Source organism: Austrofundulus limnaeus, unplaced genomic scaffold (genome assembly GCF_001266775.1).
Source record: "Austrofundulus limnaeus strain Quisiro unplaced genomic scaffold, Austrofundulus_limnaeus-1.0 Scaffold8, whole genome shotgun sequence".
Lineage (NCBI taxonomy): Eukaryota > Metazoa > Chordata > Actinopteri > Cyprinodontiformes > Rivulidae > Austrofundulus > Austrofundulus limnaeus.
In genome coordinates this window covers 1,156,704-1,181,196 of record NW_013952410.1, presented here as the reverse complement: position 1 = coordinate 1,181,196, position 24,493 = coordinate 1,156,704, and the positions used below count along the sequence as shown (strand labels likewise).

Genomic DNA, 24,493 nt, shown 5'->3' with positions numbered 1-24,493 from the left:
TACAGTATTTTTATAGTCTTTATTTTACAGTTAAAATATATGTTTATTAAATAAAGTCTAATGTTACAAGTAATCATGGATCCCTTTAAGGCAGACCTCCTTAACACGTCTGATGATGAAGGCCTCTGCAGCCACATCAAAGCTCTCTCCCCTCTCCTTTATATTTTCTACCTTCTGGGCAGATCGCTGATGGACAGAAGGAGACGCCATAACAGCATCTCTGGTGAAAAGAGGGGAATCTCCTGGAAAAGAAGTCAGTCACTTCTTTTCATGATTTAACTACCATTGTCTACAGAGCATAATGTGAGCAATCCTTCCATCCAACATGTACGGTCACATGAGATGAGCAAGCCGTCTGCAGCAGCCTTAATCACTGATTTAACAGTGGCTGAAACAAGAGAAGAAGCCGTGCTTTGCGATGCCAGCTGCACCTCTGGGTCTGGCTGCTCCTCCAGCTTCGCCGTCACCCTCGCTAATCTGTCTGGATCTCCCCAAAGCACAAACTCAAACATCGGCTCTGAAGAGCAAAGCGGCGCTGCTCCATCATGATCAATCAGCAACACGAGATCCACAGAGAACTATTGTTGATTGTTTTGCTACGAAAAGGCCAACTGAGAACGCAGCTTTGAAAGACTTGTTCAGGAAGATAAATCATTGTGGTTTGGAGCACTAGTGCCCCGAGCATCTATTTAGCATCAGCACAAGGGTGATAACTTGGGAGAGAAACTAAATATCACGCACGAGAGGCTTGTATTCGCTTTGATGGGAAAAAAATACTGCTAGAGACTCTTTCTCTTGATGGATGGAAAACAAACTGTTGTTGGGAGAGATAAAGTCACACCACAACCTTTGTCCTGAAAAAAATGTTCACAAAGAACGGCTGAATGAAAACAAGTGAAGCTAAAAACACACGGAGAAATGGTAAAAAAAAAAAAACTGACAGACAGAAAACTTGGCTGTGAAAGATCCTAATATCTTAAAAACCAGAAAGCTGTACAGCCATGCCACTTATAGCACTGTTCAACTTCTAACATGTTCCCCCCACTGGCAGGTGGCAGGGAAAAAAATTCCCAGCCTTTGATGCTCCGTTAACACACTCAGGAAAGAGATTACTACACCTAATGGAGGCATTAAAAGGGGCCTGTCAGAGGGAACTCTGACAAGTCACAGCAGCAGGTGTGGGGCTGAATGAAACATAACCCTGCGATGCGCCATTGCAACACGCAGCCCACCGCAGGGCCCAGATTAAGCTACGTGCCCTGACCACAGGACAACATAACTCAATTCAGGTTAATAGGAGCAGGATTCCCGACATCTGTCTGACCTGAAGAAAAAGGAGTTATGAGAGGGTGGGGCGCCTGGTCGGGGTGAGGAAACAAGGGTACAGACTGTCAAGGCTATGAAAAACATGGGGAATCCCCAGGCTCAGGCTTCAAAGTTCCTGGTTGGGGTTTAGATGTGGTGGATGACGAGTGGATTTCCAGTACACGATACTTAGCACAGGTCAAACATTAAAAGATCCTGCCAACTGGGCGCACAAATCTGTAGATCTGTTGGATTAATGAAGGCTGAGTGGGTGTGGAGGTTAGATCAAAAGGCTTAAAACAAGAAAAATACTCTGATTTGATTTCATGGAATCACAGGGAAAGCTTACAACTCGATGCTGTTCAAGTAACTGAAAACCCATTACTGAACTCAGACAACACTGGAAAGATGAAAACTCGTGCCTCCTATCAAACTGAGTCAACTTTATCCTGAGCTTCAGATCAAACTGATCCTGTTGCTTACCTCGGATGATCAACCATAACTAATGTTTGACTTGTTTTAGTACATTGCTCCTTGGTTTTTCTAGCCAGAACAGCCAAAATGATCAATCATGGTGAAAAGCCTACTAACTTTTTACATGTGTCAGATGGTATTAGATGTATTAATTAGCATATTTACAACTCCTAAATTGTTGGACTATTTTCTCACGCTGTTGTTCACAAAGTGGTGAACCTCGCCCTATCATTGCTTGTGAACGGCTGAGCCTTTCAGGGAAACTCACTTTATACCCCAATCATGACACACTTTTTCCAGCTAACCTGTTCACCTGAGGAATGCTCCAAACAGGTGTTTTATTTTAGTATTTCTCAACTTTCCAAGTCTTTTGTTGGCCTGTCCCAGCTTTTGTGTAGGCATCAAATTCCAAATAAGTGAATATTTGAAAAAAGAAATCCCATTTGTACATTAAAAATGTTTTTGTAGTGTATTCCAGTGGTTCCCAACCTATTTAGACTTGTGTACCCCCGGAGCCATTGGTACCCCCTCAGTCAAATGTGATGATTCTCCAAAACTATAATGCACAACAACTGATTATTAAATTAAAATGATTTATTTAACCCCCAGAACATTTAATTCTCAGGCATTCTATTCTTTTAAACTCAAATTAAACATAAAAACAAAGATGTTGCCTTGAAAGTGAATAAGTAATTAAATAAACAAACCAGGTAATGGCAGGTGCAGAAAACAGCAGCGTCAAAAATACATCAGAAACTCGCCCAAATAAGCAAATTCTGTGAGATTTCACGTTTTATACAGGATTCCATTTTGTGTTAGTTCTGTGATTTAATCTGCATTTTCCGCATTGTGAAAATCATAGGGCCCTACGTATGTCAGTCCTATATTTATTTATTCTTTTACACACCTGGGAAATTTTTCCATGTACCCCCTGTAAAATGCTCGCGTACCCCAGTGGGTACACATTCCCCTGGCTGGGAATCACTGGTGTATTCCATTGTGTATAGGTTGAAAAGGATTTGTAAATAATCGTATTCTGTTTTAATTTATGTTCTACACAACATCCCAACTACACTGGAAATGGTGTAGTAATGACTATAAACAGAGATGCGTTCAGGCGCCTAGGAGGCCACAACTTAAATCTTTCAGAGCAGATTCTGGGAATAAAACCCGTGAAAACCAGATATTTATTTCCCCCCAGCACCATCTGTTTGCGACCAGAAAACCACAGCATGATAAAGAAAAGGCTGCAACAAGGCTTCCTTTTCACCATCCTGTGAAAATGCAACAAAAAACAGTGGTCAGAGTCACTACAGCCTGTTCCTGACTGTGCAGAGGGGAGTAGCGATTTAAAACTCCATTTAGGCTCCTGTTTACCTAAGAGATGAGCCCCAAAACACAGTCATTCAACCGCTCACCCCTTTATCTGGTCATGAATATTCCCATAATCCTCTCTACCCTCTATCCCAGAGGCCCCTTTTTTAAAATGCTTGGTGATGTGTGGGTTGCCGAGGGTGGAGGAAAAAAAAAGAGAGAAGCCTTTTCCTCAAATCCTTTCTTTTAAGGCCTTCTCTCTGCTGATCTCCACATGAAATGATATCTCATTCATTGACGCTCTGTAAAGGTTCCTAAGCCTGCTGCGGCCGAAGCGCTGGCAGGAGGAGGACTGAGCCCGAAGGCCTTTAATTGACCTGTAATTAGACTATGTCCAAAACAGAGGACAGGGAGAATTTAGAAAAGATTTGAGGGAAAGGACAGAGGGGCCTTCAAAACTAATCCCCGTCTAACTGGAGATGGTCACTCTTCTTCACAGGATGTGATGAAAACAAAAAGGAAAACGTCGGTAGCCGTTGTAAAAAGTGACAACAGAGAGATTTTAGTGGATGAAAATCAGTGCCAAGGTTGGAGCCGCTTTCACATGCTGCTTCGATATGTCCAGACAATAAAAAGCAGCAGTTCACAGCATGGTCATGAGAAAAAGCAGGGCGAGAGGTTCAGTTCCTGTCCCAACATGTCATCGTTCATGAATTCGCTTTTAATATCTCATTACGGCCAAGGCTGCAAACAGGGACAATGAACGTTAAATCGTTCAGCCGTTTCCGTCCCTGAAACCGGATCTCTTAATGTAACAAACAGAAGATCTTTTTCCTCAGCTTGCTGCTCGATTTGCCACCAAATCTGGATCCTTGTGCTTTAATACCTGGACCAAGAGAGTCGTGGACTGAGGGAGAACGAGTATGTCAACGACCCAAAGGCCGTGTCCGAGACAGAGCAATGAATCAGCACTCGCACTCACGGCTCTTATCTAGAAAACAGATGCCTGCGAGAGAGCAGGCCAACCTGTGGGGATCTGAATGGGTCAAAGCGTGGGGTCAGCCGGGGGGCAGACTAAACAAAAACAGAAAATTCTGCGAGGAAAAAAAAAAGAAACACTTTGAAAAGAACCAGGTGATAAGTGTTGTGCTGTGTGTGGTTCAGGCTTTACTGACAAGCAGTGGTTCTGCCTTTGAAGAACCAGACCTTATATTTAGCACTGGAAGTCGTAAAGATAAAGATAAAATGACAAAATTTAGAAAAGGGTACACTAAAAAGTTCCAATTTTAATATTTAGTTGTATTTTTATTGAACACATTTTCTTTAAATAATTTAATAGATCATCCACATTCACGTTTCTGGTCCCATTGTAGCTCCACACTGKCAAGTTAGACATAATCAGGTGTAAAATGTTCCATATTAAAGATTCTGCAACACTTTCAAACAAAACTACAAACTTTATGTTGGGTTTATGTATAAAGATATTACTGGCTAAAAATCAACTGCTGCAGTTTGAGTAAATTTGTCCTGTCTTATCTCACTTTCACTGTTTTATAAGGAGCTTTTGCAAAACACTTCAAAGCCAAACTTGAGACTTTTTCGTCCCATCTCAGCGCGGGAGGTTCAAGTCAACCCACTGCTGTTATGCTTCTGAATTGGGAAGGAAGAAAGTCAGAGAGCTGAAATGGTCGATATAAAAGTATAAAAACCATTTCAGTTTGCAGATTTGTAGTTTTTCACGGCCCTTCCTATAGTTGTACAATGGCAGCTTCTTTTATCAAAACTCACATCTTCACAGGGTGTGGTCAGCTCGATTGATGAATTGAACAGCCAGAGGAAGCTTGGAGCAGGAGCTTCATTTTATGGCTGTACTGCAGAACAGTTTTCTGAAGAGACCCCTTTGGTGAAGCCCATAATTTGTTTCGAAGCCTTTTTCAGATGATACACTAATAAAATAATGTCACTGCATCTGTGGTTTTACTGAAGCTACAGTAACTGTTATCAACAGAGCACTTAAACTTATACTCCAAATGTATCATAAGCCATCTTCTTTTATTCAAACTTTTATAGTTATTCTGCCTAAGAAAGTGTAAATCACAGAATTTCAAGGGTGTCAAGTGTTTGAAGGGTCACATTTTGCTCTCTAATAAAGGCTGTACTGACACTAAGTTGTAATTCAAATTGAAAATCCACTTGAAGCTAGAGACGTAAGGCAGACAACTCTGGTTTAAAATGAGGTCTTTTCTTCATCCCAAAAGGCATGTGAAAAAAAGATTTTGGAATAAGCTCACATATTCTTCACACACATGAACTCTCCTTTTATTCCTCATTTATTTGGGTTTGATGCTTCAAACTGAATGATAATGAGAAAAAGGCTTTTACGAGAAAAATGTCACCATCACACAGAACAAATCTAAAGTGTAGGCAGACACATTAGCCATAATATAAATAGATCATACTTTTATAACATTAAAGTCTGCACTTTTAAATAGTTAAAACACAAAATGTGTATAGCCTTTTTGATTTTTTTCATGAGCACCTGAAGTTAAATATTTGTAACTGTGAGTCTGGCTCAATTTCTCCTCTGATCACCACCCACCATTTTTCCTCTTCCACACTGGCTTTCTCAGTTTTCCAAAGCAGGATGAAACATGAAATCAGTATGTCTTGTAAAGCTTTATTTTTCCTTTCTTTTATAACCACTGGAATCATCACCGTTTTATTAGTTGTCAAACAAAACGCATGGCTTCTTTTTTACTTTCTTCTAAGGTCACCAGATTTATTTCTGTCTATTACGACGGCAGCGGATTCAAATGTCATTACAGCTTTTATAACACAATGGGGCCTAATATTGATTTGAACAAATGGGGATGTTGCAAAAAAGTTTTAATAGAGCAACTTTGAAATGTAGTTTTCAGAAAAGTAAAAACTGCATTTTGAATATTTTCTTGTTTAGTTTTTATTCTAAATGAGCAGAAAATGAAACAGGAAATGATCTGCAATAGGAAATGGGATATTACAAGAAAACGTTTCACTGTCTGCTAACTATGGGCACAATTGCCGTCGTAAGAGGACATTTACAGATTTCTAAAGTGTCTTTATAAAAAAAGGACATCCTTCCCCTGCAGAACAGCAATAAATGACATAAATACAGCTCTAGATAAAAAAAAAACCTGTTGAATCAAACTTCAAATGCTGAATAATGATATATGAACACTATACAAATGAAGATACTTTAGTAGTTTTTTTTTCTATTAAATAAGAAACTAGTTGAAAAGCAGGACAAAAGCTGACTGCATTGTCTGACAAGTCAAGAGTAAATTAAAGTTATGCCTTGCCAAACTAAAAAACATCTACCAGATTAAACGTTTCAGAAAACACCACTTGCTGCTCCTGAATGAAGGCGCATGCGAACACAAAACCTGAAGCTCATACGTCACTCTTCAAGCAGAGCAGCACAGAGCACTTCTTATTACCCAGCCCTCACTAATCACTGTGAAGGAAGGAGGATGAGGAGGAGGGGATGAAAGGAAACAAAGTGAGCGTGAGGCTGAGAGGACATTCCGCTGAGCAAGCCCAGACAGCCAGAGCTCGATTGTTTTCTGCTTCCGCACCAGAAAAAAAAAAAGAAGAGAAAGTGACTGCGAGCGCCGACACGCCAACAATTCACACATTATCACCGTTTTCAGAGCACCTTCTGTTGACACCTCTCATTCCTTAACCTTCAGATAACCTCGCCGCGCAAAAGCTAAAATCCATAATTTTCCACAAATTGTTGCTTTTATCTGTGCCAAAAAGCCTGCAGTAAAGATTATAGGTTTATTGCAAGAGGCTGTGCGTCAGTCAGGTGTGGTTCTAACTTAGTTCTTTGCATAAATGAGCCAGCAATCCAAATGTGATACTAGTAAACTCATAATTTGAGCCTTCTAAATGCAAACAAAAAAAAWTTTTTTTTATATGAGTTGCATTAAAAATTAAGACAGTTTCAAACGTACTCTTTAACTCATTAGGGCTGGGCAAAATCGTATTGTGTGCAATTAATCATTAGCTGCATTTTCATTGACCATGAAAATGCGCAAATTAGAATTTCGAAAATAAATTTGCTAAATGGAAACACATCAATTTCGAAAAAAAACTTACGTTTTTCAAAGAATGTTTTCACGCTAGGATATAGTGGTTTTTCAGCTGTATCCAAATTGGTGTATTTCGCAAAACTGCAATGGAAACACTTCTTTCGCATTACAGGAGTCACGTGATCAACAACTGAATGTTTCTACTGGCGAAAAAGATGACGAATAAGAAAACAACAGGAAGCAGAAGCAGTAAAATCATCGAAGTAGTAAAAGAAAGTAGTAAAATCACAGACAATTTCCCAAAAATGCCGCATAACATAGCCGCTCCCAAGTTTAAGGGGCTTGTCGCTCAAAAACCTCAATAAGACGCCGACGTCTCCTCTGATGGCTGATGTTGAACACTAGCAATATGAATGTATCTCATGTATACATCCATTGCCGCCATGTTTGTAATGACTTAACGTGTGATTTTAATAGCGTTTCTTACTTAATGGAAATACCGCAAATGCGAAACTGTTTTTTCAACATTAACAGAATATCAACAAAGTTTTGCGCACATTTGCAATAGAAACGCAGCTAGAGATTAATATTTAAAACTTTGTGACTGCTGCGATTAGTGAATTATACCATTCATTGTGGCTCAAAGATAATGCTAACAAGGAGCTAATGCTAACGCGGAACTACGACTAACGCAGAGCTAACACTAATGTAGAGCTAATTCTAATGCAGCTAATGCTAACGTGGAGCTAACGCCAAGTTAGAAAACACTACAGACTGGTTTAATCACCTGAAACAATCAGAATATCAGGAAAGCCAGAACATACAACAGGCTACAAAAAACTCTCTTACAGTGAAAGATGGAAACAAATCTATTCAGTAGATTTATTACTTACAAGCGTCAAAAAAACAAGAGAGCTGGAAGCAGATAACGTGGGTTGTGGCTGATAGAATCAACAAGTTAATTTGACTGGTGATTTGTATGTAAAATTTTATAAACACAGGGTAACCGATTTAGAGTCAAAAACATTCATTTATCATCAAATGATCGTCATAATAACTGCGAATGGCTCCATAGCAAAATTAATTTTTTTTTTTCATTTTCACCCAGCCCTATAACTCACGTTCCTCAAGCCTATCTTTTTGTTCTGTCATCACAACCCTTACAACTAGCAACAAGCTGTCTGTGCATTTAGAGCTCACAGGCAAAAAATTCTATATTCACTCTCACATGTAGGGTTGGGCACAATCGTATCGTGTGCAATTAATTGTCAGAAAAACATTAATCGATTAGTTTTTGTCACTTGACGATTAATACGATTAATGCCACCAGGCAGATGGACTGGGAATTACTCCGGTCAGTCCGCTCGCTGCTCCTCTCTGCTTGAAATATGACGAACATTAAAAATAAAGTTCTGTAATTTATTTATCTATCAACACAATTTAAAATATGATGTATAGCCTGAAATCTGTAATTTTCACACAATTTGTAACAATTTTTTACAAAGAGCAAATCTTTCCCACTAAATTGGTCATGTGACTACGAAATAAGGGTGTCCAGGGACTCCAGGGGATTAATCGTCAAATTAATCGTTATCGACTAAATACCACAGTTACTTGTGATTAATTTTTTTGCCAATATTGCCCAACCCTACTCACATGGATTGAAAATTTGAAAGCTGGCAAAATTCAAAACATTCAACACTTTATTATTAAGCAGTTGTGACATTTTAGGCGCTGTAATGTGTTATATTCTGTCAAAACAGACACCATAGTACAACCCTCTGCACACACACAAAAGGACAGTTTGTAAATGTGGGCAAACACTAGCAGCAGCAGCTCTGGGGTCTTTGCATTGTGCTTGCACATTAGACCTGGGCTTTGCTCCAGAGACAGCACTGTGCCACACAGCTCGTCTAGCACACACTGACAGACACACACACACACACACACCTCTCTACAGTCTACACTGAACCGTTTATTAAGTACACTTTCACACAGTCTCACTGACGCACGCACCTGACCTCTGTTTGTAACCTGAGCGATGTCGAGCCCGTCTGTGAGCAGTGGCAAACAGAGCTTAACAGCAGACTGCCCCTGGGAGCATATTTCTGCCTTTGTTAAGTGTGTTTATCCTTCCCCCTGTCTCCCATCACTCCCTCCTTTCACTTCTACCTTACCTCCTCCTCTGACAGAAAGAGATGTCAGGTGAAGGTCTCCTCTCTGATTTCCCATTCTTTCTTTCTCCTACTGTCAGGGGACAGAATGAGCAAACAGGGACAAGTTTGGCGGGACAGAATTTGTCAGAGGCAGGGAGTCAGTGAAAGACAAAATCTGTGGAGATGGGAGTAAAATTTTTCTAATAAGAAAAAAAAAAAAACCTGCTGGATCAAGTAGCCTATGGTATTAGCTGGCTGACCTGTGAGGTCAGTTTAGAGTTTGGGCTTGGGGCAATGTGACCTGCTGGCTGTTTAAAACAGAAGCAGGATGAAAATCTCTGAGGAAAGATGATTTCATAACAGCAAGAATATGGCTGCTTTGCAAACATCGACAAAGTCCTGTTTACTGTAGAGCTCTGCTCGGCTGGGAAGAGGCGTGTACAACTTCTGTCAAGAGTTCTTAAAGGGGACTTATCATGCAAAATCCACCTTTCTTTAGCCAATAAATGTATTTTGTTGGAGTAAGAGTGCAGAAAAGTTTAATTTAGCCTCTCACAGTGCTGTGTAGATATCTTTATATTTTCTCTGGCTCCAACATGTAAGGCTGGATGGACAAGTCTTACCTTGTTGACACATTTTAATTAATTTGTAAATAAAAGCATTCTGAGCTGCTGTATAGTCATAAACCCTTTTATCAAATTAGAATGAACCGGTCTGGAAGCTGGAGGGGGCGGAGTGTGAAGCGCCTCGTTTGGATTTGAAGACACAGCATCAAAACGAGTTGATGCGAGACACAGCTCAGAAAAGAGGTGAAAGAGGGGCTTGTGGAGTTACAATGAAGACCAAAGTATTCCAGTTCCACTTTGTATAGATCCCAACTAAATGATTTAAATGTGAAAAAGAAAGATTTAGAAGCATGATGTGTCTTTATTAACGCAAAGAATTCAACACCAGCTGACTGAAAGGATTAAAGTTCAGATGCCGTTAAATATCATGAAAGTGTTGAAGAGGCTGGTCTCGGACAATCTCAGGGGGCAGATGAAGACGCTACTAGGCCATTTTGGGAGTTGATAAAACTATCATTTACCTGCTGCAGCAAGCTTATTTGCACTCAGATGTGGGGTAACTATATCACTATTTCTTTGATTTCTCTAGAGCTTTTGACACCATTCAACCAGTGTCCTCATCTTTGCAGGAGTTTGTTGGGGCAACAGCAATGGAACCAGTGGAACCAACAAGCTCAATAAGCTCATAATGAAAGCAGACTGCACACAAAACACTTATGAGGCTGTAATGGAGAGGAGGATAATGGACAAACTGTTGTCCATCTTGGCCACCCTCTCCACCACACTTTGGAAAAAAAAAAACAGCAGAGCAGCTTTTCAAACAGGCTGATACAGCTCCACTGTCGCACTGACTGGTTTAGGAAGCCCTACCTGCCCCAGACTGTTCACTTTTATTTTCCTACTTTTTCTCTTTTCATTATCTATTCATGTTCTATTTATTTTCCTTTGTCTACATTTTTATGTTTAGGTAATACACCTTTGTTTTGTATAATATTACTCTAATTTATGACATTTTGGTGATTTTTCAGTTTGCTCAAAAGATGCTGTAACACCAGAACTTCTCAGCCTTTAGGATGCATCATGTCAGTCAGTCTATCTGTACTGGAGTTGATAAAACCATTCAGTGCCTGCCGACAGCTCAAATATCTCTGAGAGTGCACAATTAAAGCTCCAGCAACAAACTGCAGTAACGGATTTATTTTGTTTTGTTTAAATGAAGCCTAACATGTACGGCACTGTGCTAAGAAAGCACCAGAAGTTCAGCTAAAAGATCCTTGGCTTAAAGATCTGAGGAATCAAGTCAACCCATCAACCTTCTGGTCAGTCTTGACTGATGAACCCACATACCCACAGCCACACGCTTGGTTTCCAACAACTGGCAGCACTCCACACAGAGAACTGTCAGCTAATGACCCAAACCCACTTAAACTGGAGGAGTGATGAAGCTAAACCTCTGAAAGGTACATTTTCTAGTTGGAGGAAAGAGAAAATCTGATAGAACTATAAAATTAAAACAGAGTGATGGATTACTGAAAGTTGAACAAATTGGTTGAATTAGGTTCTTCAGAAAAGGTTAGCTTGAAGCACCTGGTAGTTAATATTTGCTTAAGTGTTTCAACATCTTTCATCTTAACTTTAGCTCTTGTTCAATTTCAAATATTAAAAAAAAAAAAAACTAAATGAATAAACGTTTCATGCCCACAGACTGAAGCTTGTGGCTTGTGGCAACTCCTGCTTTTTGTATCGTTGCAGCTGTAAACTTTCATCATCATTCTTTTATATAAATGAAGCAACTCTTAAAAACAGCGAGACAAAGACCAAGCTTCATTTCAGCTGGATATGATTAATTAAGATTTACTGATCAACATAATTCCAGTGCTGCATTTAAGCCTGTAAGAGGTTATAATGTGCATGCACAGGTGTGGCTTTACCTTATAAGATTCTGTGACAGATTCAAACCACATTCCCACATCTATCAGTGAGGGGAGGCTTTGGTGGTGGGAAGTGGGAACGCCACACCTGTGTGAAAGGTTTGGGATTGACTTGCCTTATAGGGTTTACAAGGCCAGGCAGGTTTAGGGATTTTTTGGCTTGGTATGGAGACAGATAGTGTGTCTGTGTTACTTCACTTTTCCCCCTATGGCTTCCATCACAAATTACCTTGGTGCTAATTGAACGAAGAAAATAAAATTCTAATTGGTTTATTATTGTTATGATTTCTTCGTGTCACAAAGCACCAAAAGCAAAAAAAAAAAAAAAAAAACCTACAACTTTTATTTCTGAGTAATGTTAATGTCAAGCTCAAACTGAGAGCAGAGAAACACTAATGTTTGGACTCAAACAGCACAAGTCTATCTCAGACACACATAACTAACAACATGGAATCACAACATTCATTTCATAAATTATATGTTCGAAACTGGTTTCATGATATGTGCAAACTCAACATTCTTGGAAACTAGGATTAACTAACAAAATTACAACAAAAACAAATAAGCGTTTTTTTCAAGGGCTTCTAAATTTAACAACAACAAAAACCGACCGGACCGAGTTTTTAAACACCTTAACCAAAAACACCTGAGGTGGCTCAAGATTCTGAGATCGTGTTTTCCTATCTGAAGTTTCTCAAGACATTTAACCCAGATCAAATATGCCCTCTGGTAAAAACAATGATGTGATTATAACTCATGCTCTGTCACAGAACAAGACCAACATCCTGATGATGAGGCTGATCTTTAAGATCCTGCAAAACCCTGCAAACTAKCAGAAAAATATGCACAACTAGAGGCTAAATACAATTTAAACATCTACTTTTGCAGTAATATCCATTACAAACACTTGCTAAAGATACATTTAGATACAGCTGCAATGCATGCAGTTTATTTATAAGCACAACTCATTTTAATGAAATGTATAATTCAGCGTGACTGAAGCTAATATATGAAGAACAGCCAGAAGCCTGAGAGAAAGAAAACCCCTCTTCTATCAGCTGTTTGTTTGTTGACATACAAGCTATTTGAACATCGCTGAGCTGGCAGCAAGACGCAGTAACTGAACTCAGCCTGAAGTGTCAATCCAGATTGTTGAAGCACCACTGCCATCTCCTGACGACAGATAAGATTCCCTTTGGAGGAGTTTTAAAAAAACATGCTTTGAACTGAGAGATCACGCCTGAATGCACTAAAAACAAGTTAGTTATACTTATAGGATGGTCCTGTTGCTACTTCAAATGGAATTACTTAAAAGTTTTAAATTGACAATTTACATTTTGTAACATTTAACTGCATAATTTGAGTTCTGCTGTGAAAGTGTTTCAGTGTCTTACTGAGATCTTCAGCCAGCTGGACTCTGCGGCCCGTGATGAGCTGGGTCTTTTTCTCCATGTCTTCRCCAAAATCATCTAAAACCTCTTTCACATTTTTCTCCAACCGCCGCACTGAAAAAAAATGAAAGAACGAAGATCAAGACATTTTACCGTTATTAGAGTGGATGAGAGATGAGCCATTTATTATCATTATGTTGTTTTTTTTTACAATGGGCATTATTCTAGGATCAAGGATCAATTTTATCACTAAATACAACTGTTATCTTAAAGTTTGGGCCAGAAAAAAAAAAGATTCTGACGCAATCACACTACCTTTAACTGATGAGCCTGGTGTTAGTTGGCTGTGCAACAGTATCCGAACTTTGTTAATTTAAATGTGAGAAAAAGTATGTGTCCCAATAAATTATACACAATAGGTGATAAAAATTAAAGTAAATTTGTAAGAACAGAGTGCAAAAAAAACATCAAGCCAATTAAACTGTTCATAATAACATGCTGTGGATATACTGTTGTATATCAAACACTCTTTCTTTTCTTACCACCAGTTTACACTGCGTCCGCTCTACTTRGACCTCAGCAGTAAAAACGCACCCGTTTAAATCAATGAGAGCATTTATACTGCCTCAGCAGAGGGCGGCATAGCCATCCGTCAAAATTACATTTGATCCTATTTTTACCTAACGGCAGAACAAGTCAATCTACAAAGATTACACCGCACCAACAGGAAAAGAGCCCAACATATGTTAGTTCAAAAAAAAAAACAACCACCAACTACATTTTGTCAAAATTGTAGCTATGTAAATAAATATATTGGTAGTTTTTTACATACATGCTGTCAAATGTATCATTCTGTTTGGGAAGCAGGTTGTAACATGCAGCATATGCAAACACACAAAATGTGTGAGTTTTATTTTGAAATATGGATTAAAAAAGACAACAGTGATGCAGTTTCAGCTGCTGTTTCGTGTCCATCTTCCACAGAATGAATTAATTTAGTCAGACTTCCACATTTAACACTAGCTTTGTTGCAGGATCTCAAATTTCCTGTGCATAKTGTTCATAGCTCCTCTGCTCTGCACCGGAGCAGACGCAGTGTAAATTGGGAATGGAAACAAATGCGCGGTGCAGCGGACCTGAACAGAGCTGCACGCAGTGTAAATCTGGGGTTAGGTTAAAAAAACTCTGCTGTTGCAGGTCAARAACACACTTCCTTACCCTCGGTGTTGGTGAGCTGCTGTCGAAGAGTGTTGGCTGTGATGACCAGCATCCTCTGTATCCTCCAAAACAGAACCACATCGTTGCACTCCAGCTGGAGGAAACACGCAGGAAAGTGAGACATTTAATACAAGGGTGACAAGGTTAAAACATGGCAGCAGCTTTAGGGTTCTACTCACCTCAGCATCAACAAAGTGTCTTTGGTAGTAGTAGAAGCCTCTCTTGCAGAGGTTGCAATGAGACAGTGCTTTCTGCAAGAAGTGTCGGCGATACAGCTGATGCCACGTGTCCTTGATCTGTCAAGGTTTGCAGAGTTTTTGCAGTAAATGGACAAAAATTATAAGTGTGCCTTTTAATCAAAGGCTTAAACCTTGTTAAACGTATCTGGGCTTTAGCTCTCACCAGCACTGGGTCCACTTCTACCCCTCGTCCCTCCAGGTTCTTCCTAACTGTGGTGACCTCATCATTGGCCAAGTAAGCGGTGTGGTCATCGTGCAGCTTCAGCAAGCGGTCCAGCTCATTTTTTGTTTCGTTCCGGATGTGCTACAAGACCAAGGAACAGCAAGAGGACAACGATATCATGGTGGAAAGGTGGCATTAGATGTTCTACAGAGAATTACTCAATCTATTCTGTGCTTTGACTTGTAAACAAAAGGTGTCGAAGCTGATGTTGTATTACACCACTTTTATGACTTTTCCACTTTATAGCCTCTGAGTGGCTTGTAAAATCACAACACAATAATGACCATGACTTCTAGTAATAATAATAATAATAATAAAACAAGCTTGTGGTTCTGACCTGGTCTGGTGTACGGTTCTGCCAGTTTAGCCACCTCTGTTTCCAGTCGGGGCCCACCATGTCTTTGATCACAGATTCAGCTGGAGGAGGAGCAGGGAATTAAATACAAAGACGTTGTGAAATAAAACAAAATGAGAAACTAAAACATTTCATGAACATGTTGCAATAAGTCATACAGCGATAATACTGTTAAATCTAAGCTTCCTAAAATCCTGTTTCTACTGAATCACAAAAAAAAAAATACATTCAGTACCAGGCTGCTTTTGTAGGAAATGAAACAGTTTGCTCAACTCCCAGATCTAATTACTTTGCAGTACTTGAGTGCATTTATCGGGTTTRGTTGGACGCCAATTCTTCCTGATTCAGGAGAGGTCAGGGGTGTTCCTGCAAGCCARGTTTTATATTTTCATTGCAGCATTTTGATGATAATGATTCATCTTCTAACAATAGTAAACAACAATGCTGACCAGGTGTAACTATGCTTGAAAAAAGTAAAAAAGGGAAAGCTAGTTGTGCAAAGCTCTGACAGCATTTTGCAAATAAACTAATCATGTAATAGAGCAGTGCTCATTGTGGATTATTTTCAAAACATGTTCAACCTGTTTTTCACAAATAAACTGTTAATTTGTCCACTTGTTTTAAGGTAAGATCTCACTAACTCTATTTATTGATAAAAGTAGAATAAGTAAATTTYGTAAGAACCACGAATGACTGACCAATGTATTTAACTTGGATATTTAAAATAACCCTTGAAATGTTGCTACAGGTAATTACAGTGAACATACTGTCTTTGAGACGTGACTGTAAAGTTTCCTCCATAAACTGGATCGCTGCATCCCACTGAGGCTTGTCTGTGATGGAACGGTCTTCTAAGGCATTGTGCTGGATCACCCTCTGGTAAAAAAATAATAATTGCTTTAAATTTAAGTTGAAATCCTTTCATTGCTTTGAAGAAGAGTTTTTTTTTGTTTGTTTGTTTGTTTACCAGGCTATCTAAGGCCCTCTCGTTCCACTTGTGCCTCTTGATGCTCTCATCCTTCACAGCCTCCTTCAGCTTGTCAAAGATGTCGTCCTGGTCTTTGCCTCTGTATTCAGCCATAAAGCGAGCAAACTCCTCCTGCAGTGTCTCCCACGCAACCTTATGTAAAACATAGAAAAGTACAAAGGAGGGATAATACTTAACGTATATAATAAWACAATAAGGAAAATTCTGATTTGACAACTTTCATCAAGTTCTGAAATGTTTGTGTCAAGTGAGTCTGAAAAAAAAWATATCTGTTGCACTTTTGTACAATTAACCACAACATTTAGAAAAGTTCTTTAAACAGATACATCACCAAAACCTCAAGAAACAATAAAAACATTCATTTAATTCAATTTTAAATATGTTAAGAAGTAGAATAGTATGTATTGTCATAAAACATAAAAATATATTACCTTTGAAGATCCAATCAAGTTTTGTTAAGAGGCAGAGTTACTACAATTTAAAAGGGACAGAGGTGTTTGTGAAACCTAAAATCRGAACTAGTTTGAAGGAAAGGTGTAGTTCAGTGCAAGGAATAAAACTGTGGAATAATCTGGAGAATGATATCAGAAGTGCAGGATCAATGTATAAGTTTAGGAGAATGGTAAAATCCAGTCTGTTGAAGAAATAGGAAATGACATAATATGTATCCTTAAAAATTGTCTGAGAAAGATTTGATTTTTATTATTTTTTCCTGTTTTTTATTATTAGTTTGAATTTCTTTTGATGGAAAAAGGCACAGATATTAAAAGGTTTTTTCTTCCTTCTGCTGCCTTTCATTTTATTTTATTAGTCATTTCTATTTTTTGTATATTGAATTTGCTTTCTTTTTAAATGAAATGAATGAATAAAACTAAAACTGTTGTTCAAATAAGATGGGAAGGAACTTATATTGTTCTCATTTTTATTTGCAAATATTACAAATGTTCAAGTTTGAGTTTGTGAACTATTGGATTATTATTGTTTGAATTTATTTTTGAAAAAAAAAAGGGGGCATAAGTTTTTTTTTCTCTTCCCTCTGTTCCCTTTAAATTTATGACCTTTGTTTTGTTTTTTATTGTATAGAGATTCTTTTTGTTTTAATGAATGAATAAACTTGAACTTACATTTTTAATTTAGAACTTTAACTGTGTAAAAAAATACACATATATATATATTTTTTTACCTCCAGTGCTTTGTGTGGGAGCTGCTTGTCAGTCCACTGCTTGAGCTTGATGTCTACAGTGGTGTTAAAGGTACCAGAGTCCATTGTTTGGGCAGCAGGCAGGTAGATGTTCTCAATGACATGTGTGGACACGCGCTCCCACAACTTCTTCTGCAGAATAGCTTCCCTGTGGGCAGAAAAAAATAATAATTTATGACTCTGGAACAGGAAGAAAAAAAACCTGTTTATTTATAATGTAACATGTTGTTCAAATCTTAGTTTACTTTATTCCAATCATCCTAAAGATCTGAACAGTCACTTTTAGATTATGTTTGGTTGAATGAACCTCAAAAAAACAAGAACATTCAGAACAAAGATGATTTTTGGCGTACAGCAGGGCTCTGTAAAAGGACCCACTGGGGCATAAACGGCTGTCTTCTGCTTTTGACAGTAAATTCCTACATAGCTCTGTTATAACCCTGTTAGTGATGAAGAGCGTCTCCACCCTCATTACTTCACCCCACGGCAGCATGACTCTGGAACAAAACCCTAAGTCCCGAGTCTAGAGTCCCCTTTCACCAGAGCAGAGTTGTCCCTTTCTCATTTATCATAAACGCTTGCTCATATTTCATTCAGCTCCCCTTTTGTTTAAGTTAGCTCTCCTCGCTGTCGATAAATGCTTTCTCCAATTGTGCTGCCTGGCTAACAGGGCCACCCTCGCTCGTGTCCGTGAGCCATTCATCAGATTATTGATCAGGGAGAAGTGAAGGCACGCACACAGGGGACGGCTACAACACAATGCATACATCTCATTTAAGCAAGGTTTTCCTCCGTGTGGACAAGTTACCACAGACAAATGCAGAGAGAGAAAAACCAGCCGTGTATTTTAAAAGAAATAAACACATGAAAACTGATACTAGAAAAGAATCTGTTGAGTTTACAACTTTAGATTTCGCCTCATTAAATCCTTGAATTAATTTTTTATAAACTCACCAGTGCTGTGGGGTCACCTGACTCAAACTGATGACCTCATCCAAGATTTCGTTTTTTGCCTTTTCAAAGAGCTCATTCTGCAAAAAAAGTCAAAACATGTTTAATATTTTTATCACTGAAACAGTTAAAGCTTTTGAAAACAGCAAAACTGAACAAACTCTTGTTTAAAATAAAAAGTATGTATTAATTAAAACTAGGGACGTAACAATTAGTCGAGAATCAATTAATAATCAATTATAACTGCTTAACATGTGAATCAATTCATAAAAATGAATGAATCGATTTCATGTCTTTAGGACAAATTCAGTTTGATAACTTTTGGTTACAAACGGATTTGTGATGACATTTTTATTTATTTTGAAGTTATAATCTGTTATTAAGACAACAGACAGTTATAGTTTAATAAAAGGGCAAAATTTGGTAATAAAATGGCCACAATACACTTTGTTGAAAAAAGAACATAACCATAATCATGAAATTAAAATTGATCATTGAATCAGTGCTCGAGTGAACTGTTACATCCCTAATTAAAACTGATCCAATAATGAACCATCAACTTGATTTTTAAATAATAATTAGCACAGACTGTGGTCTTACTCTGTCCAGCTCTCGCAGACGAGGATAGTTGTTCTTCCATTCAGTCTCCAGGTTGAACCGCGATGCTAAGAGAACAAAAAAAAATAATACTTTAATCAAAACATTTTTAACCAACTTCAATCCTGCATTTAATAACTAAGAAAATGTATAAATGTACAAGTGATAATGTCAGGCAGCATAAAACTTTACTCAGTCCTCGTATAATTTGAGCTGATCATGTTCCATTTGTTCGGTCTCTGACTCACTGGACTAAACTTTACGATGTTTTACTGCGTTCAGCTGCATGCCTCCATAATCACAGGCAATGACCACAGACACACAGCCTGCCTTAGTTTCACTTCCCATGATATAAAAACCACTTTAAGATTGCTAACGGTGCCCATCCTTTAATAATAAAAAAAAGTGGGGGGGCTGAGGACACTTTGCACGCTCACTCTCTTAACTGGTCCTTCGGGAGGTGAAGCAATGGGGCCAGTGGCACACTCTTTATCAAAACTGGGAGTTTTAGCTCTCACATACACACAGAGACGGACACACAGACACACAAGCACAGCGTGCTCGCTGCCACCCCCCCCCCCCCCCCCCCCCCACACCCACACCACACACACACACACTTTTTTTTTTCCTTCAGGTCCCTATCCACAGAGCAGATTAGTCTAATTGCAGGTTTGTGGCGCCAAGAATGGAGGATGAAAGCCGGCTGCGTGTGGTTTGATGGGATATGGATCAATACGCAACACAATAGACCTATGGGAACTGCAGTCTCACAGCTATAAATCTCCTCTGTTGTTAGCAGTGGCTTCTGATTGTCTAGACTAATTGAAGAGGGCAGTAAGGAGGGGTTAGAGAAGTGTGGCCTAGTGGGCTGAGGGAGAACACTGTAGTCAAGCTGTACTGGACTCACTGTAGTGGTCACTAGTAGCAGAGTTGCACTTTGTTTAATTTACAGTTAACAGATGAATTCAATGTCTTATAACTTTATAAAATATGTATGATAATGCCAGGTGATGATTTATTAAACGACAACAACAAAAAAAGAGAACTGATGGGTGTTTTGTGGCCTGAAATTCAGTAAAGTCAAACCTTTAAAAACATCAGCTTGCTGCTCTACGGACTCTCGGACCATCTTCCAGAAGCAGTCAGAGACGGCCAGACTCAAGTTTTTCGTGGTCACCTGATGAGCCTTCAGCATCCCGTCCCTGCTGACACGCATTAAATATTATCAACAATGGAGAGTTTCACTTGAGCCGTCACTGAMATCAGGTGAATCGACTACTTGCCTTAGTAATCTGGAGCCCTGGAAAAATTCCTCCTCGTAATCTTTAATAGAGTCTATGCTTTCACCGCTGCTCCCTTTAAATCAGGACATGTTGAGTATTTAAAACACAGTGATAAATAATGAAAAAATACATTTAAAATGTGGAGTTGCTGAAGACTATTGGTTACCTTTTCCTGTCACTACTGCAAAATAGCCCAGGGCCTTCATCGGAAAAAGCTTTCCTTCAATAATTTGCTGGATCTGAAAAAACAAACAAACAAAAAAAGAGACAAATAAAGCTGAATTTTAATGCTGCATTTGTAAAAATGTCTTTATATGGAGGCGTTCTCAAATCATGGGATGGAGCTCCCTCTTGTGGAAAAACTGGAAATACACTTTTACGTAAATAAACGCTCTGTCATCTTCCTCACCAAGGGTAATATTTAATAGTACAAGAGTACTATTAAATCCAAACAAATAAGTCAACACTAAACATACTGTTTCACACTTTTTAAATATTTATTGGAAGAGTTCAGCTTTCTTACTCTACTCGGGCTGGCCAGGTTTTTCTCAGCCAAGTCCACTTTGGTCAGAACAAAAATGGTCCTCTTCCCCTGAGGGTCCATCTGACTAACCAAGTCTGTAACGATGCTCCGCTCTGCATCCACACTGCCATCTGGATAAAGAAAAAAAAAAGAAAAAAATGTCAATGTGGATTTGAAAACGAAGGACCGTCTCAAAAATGCAGTTTTTTTTTCACAAATACCCTTCCAGCTTATTACACCACCACGTCTCTTTACAGATAAGGGTAGTAAAATCGATGCACACAACTCACCCTGAATACAAAGAATGATGGCATTGGGGTTCTGCATGTAGGCCTTGCTCATACTGAAGATGGTTTCCTTTGTGTCTGAAGCCATGCCTGTAGTCACCGTCTATGAAAGAGTCACAACAAATGTACATTTTTTTTCATTCATACTTTTACATTGGAAGAAAAGTGAGGAAATAATTTAATTAATTTAAAACACAAAAAATATTTTTTGACTAAGACATTGAGCTAAACCTGCAAATATTCCTAATTTTACTGGGAATAAGTTATTAGTTACAATTATTAGTTTAATAATTATACTCACACTGATGACACCAGGTAAGTCAACTAGTACCATCCTCTGGATGCCCGGCCCTTTAACACTCAAGGATATCGTCTATCATAAAAAATTAACATTTTTCATGAAATATTACAGAAATAAATCAGCAACAATTTCATTAGTGATTTGAACAGAACAATGTCCAACCTCAGAGCTGACGGTCTGCCCCTCCTTCACATTCTTCCTCATCCTCAGCTCAATCTCATGCCTCAGAGCAGCCAACTGCAAAAACATCAGAAGAATAAAAGGTGTGAAAATAAAACAAGCTAAAAAGTGGAGCTCAAGTCAAATGAAAGGAAGCGTGTGTAACTTACATCCTCCTCCTTGGTGAGGTCAAACTCTCGGCCGCTGTCTTTAAACATGGCTACATGATGGGGGCCTTCACTGAGTGTCACCTGCAGGACAAATACAGAACGAAACATCAAGTTACCCTCGCTCAGTCTCATTAATCCAGAGCTACAAACGTGACCTTAGCCTCTCAGACGCCTCTCACCTTGACAGGAGAGCGTGTCATCATTTCACCTGAGCCCCTGGGAAAGATCCTGGCCTGGGCAATCATCTCTAACACGCTGGTTTTCCCAGCGCTCTGATCTCCGACCACAACTACCTGAAACATAAGTGAGGAAGCAGGTTTGATGCTGGAGAAATAACAAAACAGATGTTTAACTAAAGAATTTCCATTTTCTGTGATAATGCAGTGAATGCTTCTTGCTGAAAGATTTCTGCTGAGGAAACAACGTTAATAAAAAAACTGTTATTGTGAGTTAAATCTGAAAAGCTGATGTTTGCTTAAAGTAGAAAATAAAGTAAAAATAAAAAAACAAAAATGTGTTGAAAAAGTTGAATAGAGCAGAAATGTAGCTGAAACAAGTTACATTTAGCAGAAGGTAAAAGCACAGTAAAAAAAGCTTACATTATCAGAAAACAAGAAAATAAGCACAAACAGTTGCAATTTGTGAAACAAGTTGAAATGAGGTGAAAATAGCTCAAAAATAGATGAAAAGCTAAAAATTAGCGCAAAAAGCAGAAAAAGCATATGCTTGCAGAATTGAATGGTAAGAAGCTGAAATTATAGTAAAAAGGTGTAGTTAGAAAAAAACTCAAATTAGCTAAAACAGCTAAAAAGTAGCTTAAAAGAGAAAACTGCTTAAATTAGCATAAAAAGGCAGAAAGAAGCACTAAAATGTTTAAATTAGCATACAAAGAGCAGAAATTGGCAGAAAGATAGCTAATCAAAATAATAAAATAAAAAATAAATAAAAAGATAGGAACAAAAAAATAAAAAAAAGAAGCTGAAGGCTAAAATCAGCACAAAAAAGCCAAACCAGAGAAAAAGGTAAAAAGCAAACTAAAGTTTTATAAACCTTTTTATGGTTTTTAGGATGTTGAAGACATATCCATTCATTGTCAATGAGAAAACGTGGCCAAAAAAAACTAAATAGCCGAAAAAGTAAATGCTGAAATACCTAAATAATTTGGTAATTCTGCACCCATGGCATTAATGAGCTGAATGTTTTAATACATGAAATAAAACAGCACAAACATTGTGGAATGAGTTACGTGTCAAAAAACGTGCAGAAGAAAAATGAATCATCTCAATAATGTGAATGACTGATAAGCCTTCAGACAATTAGAGGATCAAAGATGACAGTAAGAAATGGCTATTGAGTCTAAGTAATATCAGATTACTTATACATTAGAATTTTATTTTTATTATTATGCAGGTTTTGCAACAAAATACTGGCAGTCCTGTAGTTTTTAAACTCAAAAGCCTTAACTGACAGAAATCAATTTTTAATGAACAAGAGTCCCTGCTTACCCTGGGCAGGTGGTCCTGGGTGTTGTAGTTAGCATCATAGTCGGATAAAACGTCGAGGACTTCAGAATACAAGTCAATAAGAGATTTCTGCACAATGTCACACAACAATAATAAATATCAATAAACATAAAAAATGCAGCGTTACTTTAAAGAATCAAAATTTGTGCCTCAAAATTATYTTAATAATTTTTAAATAAAATGTAAATATTGATTTTGCTTTATTCAAGTCACCTTCACTTTCCTTTGATGAATCCCCTTATCGTCTTTTTGCAGCACCACTTTCCTCAACTCTTTATTTTCCTTCTCCAGCCTCTCCAGCATGCGTTGGTACTTCAGCTAAACAATACATAATGTCCGGTTAGGATCGGACCACACTTTTTTCATGATGAAACACAAACATATTAATCCTGAACCTAAATTATTTTTCCTTTAACCTAAGAGATAATCATCTTTACCTGAGTGCGAAGCAGCTCCTCTTGAAGTTGGTCGACCTTTTCTCGGTCCGATGACTGAAAGTCACAGGAGACACAAAGACAACAAACATCGACTGGGTTAGAGCCACTGTTTTGTTTTAAATTTACACGACTCCTGTTTTACTTCCAAATGTTAAACTCCCACCAACACCACAGAGATTGGATGCAAGCGAACTGCATCACGGAGAGAATCAGAGTAGAAGTTAATGCATGAAGACAAGATCAACCATTTCAWGCAGAGACAGTTCTCATCACTTTGCTTCAATCCCAAAGATTCACCAACGGCTACAAATCAAACAGTGAACTCTGTAAAACAGAATGATTTGAAGCACAAATCACTTTTGTTAAACAGCTTGATTATGAATCTTTTGACATTTGATTTTAAGCATTTTACACAATCAGCCCATGTTTCAGGATGAGGCAGGACAGAAAACAGGAAACACAGAACAGACAAAAGAAAACAAATCAGAAACTACTTTATCAAAATAAATCTTTCACCAGGAATTATGATAAGAACTTTGCTTTAAATTACTTTTGAACAATATTAACAGCGTAATAGTTTGTATTTATTTTTGTTAAAGGAACAGTGTGTAGGATTTTGTCTATTCTTTTTGCCGAAATTGAGATAATCACTAATGACAATAATAAAAAAACATGTCTAATCATTGCAGACAAAGACCTTGTTTTATTATTTTTACCTTATAAAAAGCTGTTTATATCTCCATGGTCGCGGGTCTATGGAGGACCAAACCTATCATTATTGGAAATAAATGTATAAATATATAACTGGCGTAATAAAATAAATTATAG

At 38.2% G+C, this 24,493-nt stretch overlaps 1 protein-coding gene across 5 annotated transcripts in view; it reads right to left on the bottom strand.

The window, feature by feature from the left end:
• The window catches only part of opa1 (OPA1 mitochondrial dynamin like GTPase), a 40,543-nt gene that overhangs the window by 2,061 nt on the left and 13,989 nt on the right, over positions 1-24,493 (bottom strand). For all 5 annotated transcript variants that reach the window (XM_013999681.1, XM_013999688.1, XM_013999700.1 and 2 more), the window contains 22 exons: positions 23,666-23,719; positions 23,442-23,546; positions 23,211-23,297; positions 21,885-21,998; positions 21,706-21,786; positions 21,539-21,613; positions 21,377-21,448; positions 21,079-21,178; positions 20,789-20,919; positions 20,432-20,504; positions 20,266-20,338; positions 20,069-20,184; positions 18,986-19,050; positions 18,389-18,465; positions 17,417-17,582; positions 16,213-16,365; positions 16,013-16,121; positions 15,228-15,307; positions 14,831-14,971; positions 14,608-14,724; positions 14,429-14,522; positions 13,214-13,324 (listed from right to left, as the gene is read on the bottom strand). In XM_013999681.1, the coding sequence (XP_013855135.1) occupies positions 13,214-13,324; positions 14,429-14,522; positions 14,608-14,724; positions 14,831-14,971; positions 15,228-15,307; positions 16,013-16,121; positions 16,213-16,365; positions 17,417-17,582; positions 18,389-18,465; positions 18,986-19,050; positions 20,069-20,184; positions 20,266-20,338; positions 20,432-20,504; positions 20,789-20,919; positions 21,079-21,178; positions 21,377-21,448; positions 21,539-21,613; positions 21,706-21,786; positions 21,885-21,998; positions 23,211-23,297; positions 23,442-23,546; positions 23,666-23,719 (2,194 nt within the window). The remainder of the gene's footprint in view (positions 1-13,213; positions 13,325-14,428; positions 14,523-14,607; positions 14,725-14,830; positions 14,972-15,227; positions 15,308-16,012; positions 16,122-16,212; positions 16,366-17,416; positions 17,583-18,388; positions 18,466-18,985; positions 19,051-20,068; positions 20,185-20,265; positions 20,339-20,431; positions 20,505-20,788; positions 20,920-21,078; positions 21,179-21,376; positions 21,449-21,538; positions 21,614-21,705; positions 21,787-21,884; positions 21,999-23,210; positions 23,298-23,441; positions 23,547-23,665; positions 23,720-24,493) is intronic.